Source organism: Dipodomys ordii, unplaced genomic scaffold (genome assembly GCF_000151885.1).
Source record: "Dipodomys ordii isolate 6190 unplaced genomic scaffold, Dord_2.0 Scaffold208, whole genome shotgun sequence".
In the NCBI taxonomy this organism is placed as follows: Eukaryota; Metazoa; Chordata; class Mammalia; order Rodentia; family Heteromyidae; genus Dipodomys; species Dipodomys ordii.
Window position 1 is genome coordinate 819,352 of NW_012267424.1, and position 11,550 is coordinate 830,901.

Genomic DNA, 11,550 nt, shown 5'->3' on the forward strand with positions numbered 1-11,550 from the left:
AAGCCAAGAGCAAAGAGACAAATGGTACATGGTCTCCCTGACAAGTGGATGCTAAATCCAAAATGTTAGATGATACGACAAAACTAACAGGACTTAAGAAACAAAGAACTTCCACTCATCTGGTCGAACCACTACTAAATATCCCCATGCTGCTGATCACATGTATGGTGTATATATGTACACTGTGATAGACAATTTGCTCCAGGAAAGTTAGAATGAACTTGTGACTTTAAATGAGCATCATTATTCCACAATACTGTGAAATTTTGGAAATTATGTAATCACTTAATGACAAATAAAAAAAAAAGAACCTCGGGGAAGGTAGGGAGGGAAGGGATGATAGGGGGAAAACAATGGAGGGGGTAACAATACTCAATAGGAAGTGTACTCATTATCTTGCTCATGTAACTGTAACTTTCTGTATAGTCTTTACAATAAAAAAATTTTAAAAAAAGAAAGATGAAAGAGAGGAAGAAGAAAGACATAACAAATACTTACCTTGTGCATACTTTCAAATCTACATGATTGACATCTTGATTATCTTTTACATCCACATCTAAATCAAAGGCTTCTTGGTTTTGAATAGATCTCTTTCTTCTAAATGACTCAGAATCTTTCACATTGTACATAACATTGAGCTGCAGAAAATACAAAATTAGTCTAAGTAATAAGTTATTAGCAAGAACATGTCATCATTGTGCATTCTAAATGTTAGGTAAAGCCCGATGCTAGGGGTTCACACCTGTAATGCCAGTTACTCAGGAGGTTGAAATGTATTACCATTGGAAGCCAGCCCAGGCAGAAAAATCCTTGAGACTTTTTTTTTGGGGGGGGGAGAGGGTCCGGTCATGGGGCCTGAACTCTGGGCCTGGGTGCTGTCCCTCAGCTCTTCAGCTCAAGGCTAGCTCTCTACCACTTGAGCCACAGCGCCACTTTCCAGCTTTTTTCTTTTTGCTTATGTGATGCTGAGGAATCGAACCCAGGGCCTCATGCATACAAGGCAAGTGCTCTACCACTGAGCCACCTTCCCAGCCCCATCCTTGAGACTCTTATCTCCAATGGACAGTAAAAAGCTGAAAGTGGAAGTGTGGCTCAAGTTATAGAGCATCAGCCTCAAGAAAAAAAGTTAAAGGAGAGTGCCCTGAGTTCAAGATGCAGTTCCAGCACAAAATTAACTTAAAAATAAAACAGTAAACCATATTACAACACTGTAATAACAATAAAATATTTTGAAATAAACAATAAGAGCTACATGTTAGGTAAATTGTTTTATGACAAACCCAACTAAATTTGTATACCTCAGGCCAGGTGTCAGTGGCTCACGCCTGTAATCCTAGCTACTCAAGAGGCTGTAATATGAGGATCACGGTTCAAAGCCAGCCCAGGCAGAAAAGTCTATGAGACTCTTATCTCTAATTAACCACCAAAAAGCACTGTGAAATAGCATTGTAGCTCAAAGTGCTACATTACTAGCTTGAACAAAAAAGCTCAAATACAGTGTCCAAGCCTTGAGTGGGTCAAGGCCCAGGACTAGAAAAAAAAAATTCTATTCATCAAGCAAGGGAAAAAAATTGTCTTGTTGACTAAAAGAATCTTTTATTAACTGATACTCTTTTTTTTTCTTCTTTTCTTTTTTTTGTCAGTCGTGGGGCCTGAACTCTGGGTCTGGGCGCTGTCCTTCAGCATTTCAACTCAAGGATGGCGCTCTACCACTTGAGCCACAGCGCCACTGCCAGCTTTTTCTGTTTATGTGGTGCTGAGGAATCAAACCAAGGGCCTCATGCCTACAAGGCAAGCACTCTACCACTGAGCCACCTTCCCAGCCTAAATGATGCTCTTCTAAAAGTTGATTTAAAATTATTTTTAGCTGGAAGAAAATACTAGGTAATTTTCCATAATATGACAGAGGCTATGAATGACACCCACCCGATACTGCACCCTCAAGGGATGGGAAAAAAATCGCTTGAATGAATTGAGAGAAAAGAATGCCAAGTCCAGGAAACACAGACTAATTGCTCATCTCTAAGTTCTTCATCCACTGCAGCAGCTGCTCATAATCAGAACCTACTCATACACTCCTAGTAGCAGAAGTAAAAAGAATTTGGGGTGGAATGAGGGCCAGGATGTTTTTCAAAGGGACCCTAAATCAGAAGTTTAGGAATGGATTCAAAATGTCCTAGGCTGGCTTCATTCATTCCAAGATGGAATTGAATCCATTTAAATGTCTTACCGCATCATGTAATTGGAAACAAGGTTCATAAAGCTAGATACTGCTCTATATCATTGTGTCTACACACACACCTTGGAAGTACACATGTAGAATCCTTCTTAGATTTGCATACTTTAAAAAAAATATATCAGCTTGGGCTGGGAACGTGGCTCAGTGGTAGAGTGCTTGCCTCCAATGCATGAGGCCCTGGGTTCAATTCCTCAGCACCACATAAGCAGAAAAAGCCAGAAGTGGCACTCTGGCTCAAGTGGTAGAGTGCTAGCCTTGAGCTGAAGAGCTTGGAGCCAGGTGCAGTGGCTTATACCTGTAATCCTAACTACTCAGGAGGCTGAGATCTGTGGATCATGGTTCAAAGTCAGCCTGGGCAGGAAAGTCCATGAAACCTTTATTTCCAATTAACTACCAAAAAGCCAGAAATGATGCTGTGGTACAAGTGGCACTAGCCCTGAGAAAAAAAACTTCATGGACAGTGAGTTCAAGCCAGCCCTAAGTTGAAGCCACAGAACTGGCACGTGCGCACGCGTGCGCGCACACACACACACACACACACACACACACACACACACAAATTATCTTTTTATAGCTATATTATATTGTAGCCATTCTAGTACTTTCTCAGTAAATGTTTCAGGGTTTACCACCCAAGCACATAATCACTGTTGGCTTTATCATGTATTCATGTTCTCCTTATCATGAATTCTTTATCATGTTTTCAGTAATGGCTTTAAAGTCTCCACTATACTCATGGCATTCTGTATAGTAATTATTCCAGTTAGTATTTTTCTATTTCCATTTTACTGTAGTTCCTACTGTGCCTTAAAAGGTAAGTTTCCTTATTTTATTTTATTGTAAAGATGCTGTACAGAGGTTTACAGTTACATGAGTAAGGTGATGAGTACATTTCTTATCTAGCATTGTTACCCCCCCCTTTGTTGCTCTCCCACTATCCCTTCCTTCCCCAGCTCCCTCACTCCCCCGTGCCCCGAAGCTGTAAAGTTCATTCCCAACATAGTGTCTTGTGGGTAACCTTGTTGCAATGGGTCATCGGTGTCCTTGTTTCAGCATTTTGTAATTCCCCTTCCCCTCCACAAATTAGATAAATGCATACACAAGATGCAGGGCACCAAAATCAAGTACAGTGACAGCAGGGGATATACCATAAGGGGAAGAACATACAAAGGAAACAAAAAAATCACATAGTATATTAAGAACAACAACAAAGACCTCTTGTGTCCACATCTTGGGGTTCCTTTCACTTAGCATCATCTTATATTGTCATATGGACATAGCTTTTGGGCTTTTGATCAAGAAAATGTGGTGTGTGTGTATGTATGTGTGTATGTGTGTGTGTGGTGTGTGTGTGTGAGAGAGAGAGAGAGAGAGAGTTCTATGCTGCCATCAGAAAGAATGACACTGCCCCATTTGTTAAGAAATGGAAAGACTTGGGAAAAAATATATTAAGTGAAGTAAGCCAGACCCAAAGAAATATAGGTCCCATGGTTTCCCTCATTTGCAATAATCAGTATGCGTATAGGATAATTTTATCAGATGAGCAGAAAAGCTTAAAAGGTATGTTTCTTTGTATTTCCTTCCTGTGCCAGACATTGAAATAATCAAATTCCAGCTGTTGTGTTTACTATTATGCACATTTTACATTAAAAACACATTTCCTATCTTTAAGACAATAACATGATATCATGCTGACTTTTATGTTCTTAGATGTATATTAAGAATTTATACATAAAATATCTGGGTTTTTTTCACCAGGTCATAGTACAAACTGTACCAACATTATAATTTTAGAACTACATCACACACAAAAAGAAGGTGGGAATTTTCAACTATTCACTTGAATCATACTGGAAGATTTTAACTGTTCCTCATACACATGTATAAATAACAAGATAATGAAACCCATTAAAAGTTGTTTAGTGGGCTGGGAAGGCAGCTCAGTGGTAGACTGCTTGCCTTGCATGCATGAGGCCCTGGATTTGACTCCTCAGCACCACATAAGCAGAAAAAGCCAGAAGTGGCACTGTGGCTCAAGTGGTAGAGCATTAGCCTTGAGCTGAAGAGCTGAGGGACAGTGCCCAGGCCCAGAGTTCAAGCCCCACGACTGACAAAAAAAAAAAAAGTTGTTCAGCAACAGATAAGGGAATCGAGTGCTAGTGCCTGTAATTCTAGCTACAGGAGACTGAGATCTGAGGATTGAGGATCAAAACCAGCCTGGCCAGACAAATTCAAGTGATTTTTTTTATCTCCAATTTAACCAGCAAGAAGGCAGAAGCTGAGGTGTGGCTTCAGTGGAAGAGCATCAGTCTTGAGCAAAAAAGCTAAGTAAGAGCACAAGGTCTTGAGTTCAAGCTCAGGTACTGTTACACAAAAAAGAAAGAAAGACAAGAAGGAAGGAAGGAAGGGAGGGAGGGAGGGAGGGAAAAGAAAAAGGAATGAAGAAAAAAGATTCATAAAGAGAATAAATTTGATCAAAGTATATTATATGCTTGTACAGAAAACTACAATTAAACCTCTTTGAACACATATATATGCTGCCTACTCACCACTTTTATAAAAAGTATGAAAGTACATGTTGCCTATTTCCACACATAAATCATTAAAACTTTATACATATTATCTAAGTTGAAGATTTAGCAGTGACCTAAAACAAAGAAATATTAAGTTATATTTAACTGAAAAAATAAACATTATTACATACCTGACAAACAGCAAATCCAAAACCATTTGCAGAAATATTGACCATAGTTGGTTGTACCACATCAAGCTGCACCCAGGTGGGAGAAAGAGAAAGTCAGTGAGGCCCATTCCCCATATCTAGAGCATTCCAGGTCGCCCCCAAAAAAGCAATATCCTGCAAGGAAAATGGAAGCCACCTGTGGAGCATGCTAGAAGAAAGGAAAGAGGAAGGGATGGAGAGAAGGGAGAGAGGAAAAAGGGAGGGAGTAAGAAGGGAAGAAGGGAGGGAGGAAGACAGGGAGAGAAAGAGGGAAAGAGAAAAGAAGGGAGGGAAGGAGAGAGGAAGGAAGGAAGGAAGGAAGGAAGGAAGAAAGGAAAGAAGGAAGGAAGGAAGGAAGAAAGGAAAGAAGGAAGGAAGGAAGGAGAGGGAGGGAAGGAAGGAAGGGGATAGAGGGAGGAAGGAGGGAGGGAAGAGGGGGGGAGGAGGGAGGGAGAAAAAGAGAGAAAGGCACGGAGAGAGAAGAAAGAAAGAGAGAGATAAAAAGAAAGACAGAAAGGAGGAAAAAGAGAGGTAGGGAGAAGGAAGGAAGGAAGGAAGGAAGGAATGGAAGGAGGAAGGGAGGGAAGGAAGGAGGGAGGGAGAAAAAAGGGAGAAAGGGAAGGAGAGAGAAGAAAGAAAGAGAAAAGAGAAAGAGAAGAAAGGAAAAAGAGAGGGAGAGAGGAGGAAGGAGGGAGGGAGAGAAGAAGGAAGGAAGAAAGAAAGAAAGAGAGGGAGGGATGGAGAGAGGGAGGGACTCTCAATTCATCCAAGAGAACCTGGCTCCACTGTTGATAGTAACAGTGTCAGTATTAATTACTGTGGACATTAATAGTAATGGTCTCTTGGCCTGTGCTCTCATGTGAACAATGGAGATAAGGGCTTATCTAGAGCTGGTTGAGAAGTAAATGCAGTCTCATATGTAAAGCCCCCTAACAAGGCCATGGGAGGAACTTTCCCCATTTTCTCCTCTGCCACCAGTCTCCAGCATTCCCACCCCCTCTGTCTTTCCTGAGATGAGCAAGCTTAACCAAAGGAGGCTATTCCTCTCCCCCCTACCCCCCACCGCCCACCGCCATCTCTCAGGGATCTGGGAACAAGTCTTTACTGACATTCAAACCGCAGAAACAAAGCAGAATTCAGGGATACAGAAGCATCTACAGGGGATCTAACATAACCACTCTGGTTCCCACCTCTGCTGTCTGCAGGAGGAAGCGGTTGTGTCCTGTGATCCGGAAATTCACTGGGCTTGGCAAGCTAGGCCCAGTCACTGACACTTGGATATTTGTCATTTCTACATTGGTTAGGGCTGCAAATTCAGATAGAGCTTTTAAGGCCACAATGGTATCCTGTTGAGAGTAGAAAAACAATGGTGCATAAAAGTACAACTCAAAGTCTCTGAAGAATACAGTTAGTAATGTCTAAGAGCCCTACTGTGCATCCACCCATCCGTCCATCCCTCTCTGAGAAAAGGAGACTTCCCAACTCATCTCAGAATGTCTTGGTTCAGAGCACAGATGAGGCTCAGAGCACATTTGCCGTGTGAAAATCTTAAATCAGTTACCACAAATGCAAGACAGCTAAAACTAATTTATTCCCTTTAACTATCAAGTATTAAATTCATATGAGAAAAACCTAAGTAGCTGAAACCTTTGACTTGAGTTCGTAAACTTTTAGGAAGTAGAGGTATGGCTCAAGAGGTAGAGCATCAGCCTCAAGTAAGAGTGCAAGGCCAGAGTTCAAGACCCAGTACTAACACACAAACACACAAAAAGTTATGAAACTTTTAAATGAAATATTCTTATGAAGTCACAAAAGGCAACAGTATACATAGGTATGTATATAGTATACATATATATATATACATACATATATATACTATATATGTATACATAGGTATGTATATAGTAGCTTCAAATATATAAGTACACGCTATAATTTTTTTGTATTTTGTATTTTATATATCTTATATAAATATTTTGCACTTAATATAATTATATTATAAATATTTATATATTATATAATATAAAAATATTTTCTATACAATGTAATGTATAATATTGTATATGTGTTTAATTTTAATATATAATGTATATTATGAATTCTATCTTCTGTAGGGAAAAGCTACCATCTCTCACCTGTGTAGACACAAATCCCCCCAGGCTGTTTCTTTGCCGGCTCAGCCACTTCATGACTGGGATTCCATCCGAGACCTGGGACTGCAGGAAATGTGAAAGTAGAGCATAGGCCGAAACTTCAATATCCCGAGAGCGAGGCTGCCAGGACTCAGAAAGTGCAGATGCAGATGATGCCCAGAACTGCACGTCTCCTGACAGAGAAAAGCAGCTGTGGTCAACAACCAAAAAAAATGACATTTTCTACCAAGGAGGGTTCCTATCTGGTCCAAGTCCTGCTTGACTAGCATATAAAAAATTACACATATATACTACACTAGTATATATGTATATATGCGCACATGCGTGCGCGTGCCCACACACACACACACACACACACACATACATACACGGTGCGGTTGTTACTTTTAATCTATCACAACTTAACAGATTTTCACCCTTTTCCTATTGCCTATAACTGAGAATGAAATAAGACTTCCCAAGAGAAATTCCATATGTTTGGCTCAAAACTAAATAGCTATGAATCAAAGAAAGAACATAATATATTCCAAAAAAATATATACATCACTGATCCCTTTAGGATGCATGGGAGCGAATCTGGTTCTGAGAATCTACCATTAACCAGCTCTCACATTCTGGGAAAGTGCTCTCTCTCTCTCTCTCTCTCTCTCTCTCTCTCTCTCTCTCTCTCTCTCCCTCTCTCCCTGCCACCTTCTCCCTCACCCTCTCTCTCTCCTTTTCATTTCTGAAAATGATTTTGTTTTTTTTTATTTTTTTTTTTGGTCGGTCATGGGCTTGAACTCTGGGCCTGGGCGCTGTCCCTCAGCTCTTCGGCTCAAGGTTAGTGCTCTACCACTTGAGCCACAGCACCACTTCTGGCTTTTTCTGCTTATGTGGTGCTGAGAAATCAAACCCAGGGCTTCATGCATTCAAGGCAAGCGTTCTACAACTGAGCCAACTTCCCAGCCCCATCTGAAAATGTTTAAAGTTCAAAATTCAGGTCCCCTCACAAAAAAAAAAAAATGGACTGCAGCCAACTCAACAACCTTCCTAGAAATAATCCTGCCCTAGTCCCCAGAAGACCATTCTTCCTGTTGTCTCTCCCCTTCTCTCCACAATCACTTCCTAAGGCTGATTCTACCAAGGAACTGTGCTCATTACCACACAGCCAAGCAGAGGAGAAGACACACCATGGACCACTTCAGCCCCTGCATGACCAGTATCCAGGCTTCAACACTGAACTAGGCACTAAGGGCCAACCTAATTATTAATATTACCATAATAACTTTTACCATAATCTCTGATCTCTAGTTGCATTCTGTAGCTATTCCCTCTTGAAGGGATAGAAGGTTTGTGTCCACCAACCTCACTCCTCACCACACATGCATACACACACAAACACACACACACACATACACACACGTGCACACTTGAGATTCCTGACAATCTTACAGTGACCATTTCTGTCACATTCCTATGTTTTCTATCTCTTTGTAGCCCTAAATTAGTCCCCATTTAAATTTTGTTTTCTTTTCCTTTTGTCTTGTTAGTTTATCTTGGAGAGCTAAGGGGGCACAGAAAAGGTGGAACAAAGTGTGAATAAATACAGCCATGGTACTCACGAGACACTGTGGAAAAGTAAGTGTACATCTTGTGGATAGGGAAGGGAAGGAAAAACTGGGAGAGAACAAGGAAAGGGGAGACATGGCTCAAAAAGAAATGTATTCTTTTACCTGACTCATATAACTGTAACCCCTCTGTATATTACCTCTACAATAAAAAATACATAAAAATATAAATTGTCAATAGAATTATACAAAAATAAAAAATAAACTATATAAAACCCTAGCTGGGTATTAGTGGCTCACATCTGTAATCCTGCTACTAATGAGGTTGAGATCTGAGGATCATGGTTCAAAACCAGCACAGGCACAAAAGTTCACAGGACTCTTATCTCCCATTAGCCACCAAATCCAGAAGTAGAGTTATGGCTCCAGTGGCAGAGCTTAGACTTGAGTGAAAAATCTAAGGGACAATGCCTAGGTCCTCTGGTATCAGAGGAAGAAGAAGAAAGGAGGAGGAAGGGAGGAGGAAGAGGAAGAAGAGGAAGAGTAGGAAGAAGAGGAGGAGGAGACTGAGAAGGAGAATGAGGAGGAGGAAGAAGAGGAAGAAGAATAGAAGGAGGAGGAGACAGAAAAAGGAGAAAGAGGAGGAAGAGGAAGAAGAAGAGAAGAACAAGAAGGGGAAGGGGAGAAGGTAGGAGAGGAGGAGGAGGAGGAGGAAAAAGAGGAGGAGGAGGAAGAACAGGAGGAAGAGGAGACTAAGAAGAAGGAGGAGGAAGAAGAAGAGGGGAAGGGAGAAGAGGAGGAGGGAGGGAGAGGAGACAGAGGATGAAGAGGAATACATGGACATATGCACCCCACTTACTAGCAGGACATTTTGGTATTTGCCTTCCGATCCCATTTTTTGAGGTGAGCTCTATACCCTACCCTAATCTAATTATCTGACTGGGATTCTTCCCACCTTACAGGTGATTCTATAGAACCCATTATCTCTTTTGCAATTTATTTTATCGACTTTTAAATGCTCTTTAAGTACTTGCTCAAAGGAGTTTCAGTTTGATACATCAGTCTGTGAGTACACTGCATCTTGATTGCTGTCACCCCTTCCATCCTTCTCCCCCATCTCTCTCAACCCCACCCCTCCCCCAAGTTTGGAATCCAAGGTCTTAAGGGATACACCAAGCTGTCAAATCAGAAACGATACCAGAAGCTCAAAGTGCAACCATTTCCCAATAGGCCATACATAAAACAAGACACCTAAGCCCTAAAATCCTATCCCAGGGAGACTACAGGCATTATAACCAGGTCCATCCCGACTTCCTCATTTCATTTTCCATCTCATCCATATCAGGCCTACAATGTCAAGCAATCAAACAGCCTGCGTCAGGCCGCACGGATTACCTTCTCTCTCTGCACGACGAGTCAGCGTGGACAGCGCTTCCTTGGCCACAGGGCTTCCCACCAATGACAGTGCATGAGTTACAAGAGCCAGAGTGTAATTGTCGGAAATTCCTCTACTGAACTCTGACTCTAAAAACTTGACGGAGTCTTGTACATCAATATTAGGCTTGAAAGAAAAAAAAAAGATATTCTTTTACTATTCACAATATTCTGTTATCACATATGTGTTGTGTGTGCATGTTGCATATTGTATTGTGTGTGCTTGTGTGCTGTGTGTTGTGTGTGTGGTCTGTGTGCATGTTGTATGTGTTGTGTGTATGGTGTATGTTATGCTTGTTGTGTGTGATGTATGTTGTGTGCATGTGTGTTGTGTGTTATGTGTTGTGTGTGTGTTGTGTGTGCGTATGTGAACATGCCCACACGCACGTGTTACTGGCTTGAAGTCAGAGCCTCCTGCTCTGCATTGGCTTTTTTACTCCAAACTGATGCTCTGCCATTTGAGCCACACCTCCACTTATGTCTTTTTGCTGGTTAATTGTACATAAGTCTCTTGTAGACTTTGCTTCCCAAACTGACTTGGAACCAGAATCCTAAAGATCCGCTTCCTGAATAGACAGGATTACAGGCATGAGCCACTAGCACCAGCTCTACTTTTTTATTTCTCATTTTTTCTGAAGAAACTGGATCTTTAAATTGAGAGAAATGATTGGTCTGTATATCCAGAAGCAGGCTAGGAAAACAGAGAGAATTTAATAAAAGAACACAGCTGCTGATCCTGTGAGATATGCATGGAATATCAATTATGAGGAGAGCTCTGGAGCAAAACTAAGCTCACTGTATAGTTTCCCTATGCACTCCTCGTCCATGCACACATTTAAGACTTTATGAGTGTGAGTATACTTTGCACTAAACAGATCCTGCATTGTTTCATGAGATTTTAGGAGTAAAAAAGTGCTTCACAACCTCAACCTACCAGAACACATTCACAAATTCTAAAAAAAAAAAAAATTCTTGTCTAGCACCAGTGGCTCATGCCTGTAATCCTAGCTACTCAGGAGGCTGAAATTTGAGGATAGAGTTATCTCCAGTGCAGGGAAGAGGAGAGGAGGGGAGGGCAGGAGAAGGCAGAGAAGGGAGGGGAGGGAAAAGGGGAGGGCAGGGGAGGAGAGAGCAGGGCAGGGCAGGGCAGGGGAGGGGAGGGCAGGGAGGGCAGGCTGGGCAGGGCTGCAGTACCTGGTACTTCTTGTAGGCCAGCAGGGCGGTGAGGATGTAGGCGGTGAGCGCGGCGGGGCCGCGGCCGCCCTGCAGGCCGCCCTGCAGCTCGGGGTGGATCACCCGGCCCGGCTCCCAGAACGCCCCGCTGGCTCTCTGGTGGCCGCGCAGCCAGACGAAGGCCCTGTGCAGCACGTTCTCGTCCACGTCGATGTAGGCATCGGCCTCCAGGAAGCTCCTCAGGACGAAGGCGGACAGCCTGGCGGGGACACAGAGCACGCC

The 11,550-nt window shown here is 42.1% G+C and overlaps 1 protein-coding gene across 1 annotated transcript in view; it reads right to left on the reverse strand.

The window, feature by feature from the left end:
• The window catches only part of Cd109 (CD109 molecule), a 108,270-nt gene that overhangs the window by 8,670 nt on the left and 88,050 nt on the right, over positions 1-11,550 (reverse strand). Inside the window, exons 25-30 of the mRNA XM_013035290.1 lie at positions 11,290-11,527; positions 10,057-10,222; positions 7,097-7,287; positions 6,152-6,307; positions 4,944-5,009; positions 499-638 (exon numbers count right to left, since the gene is read on the reverse strand). Of these exons, the coding sequence (XP_012890744.1) occupies positions 499-638; positions 4,944-5,009; positions 6,152-6,307; positions 7,097-7,287; positions 10,057-10,222; positions 11,290-11,527 (957 nt within the window). The remainder of the gene's footprint in view (positions 1-498; positions 639-4,943; positions 5,010-6,151; positions 6,308-7,096; positions 7,288-10,056; positions 10,223-11,289; positions 11,528-11,550) is intronic.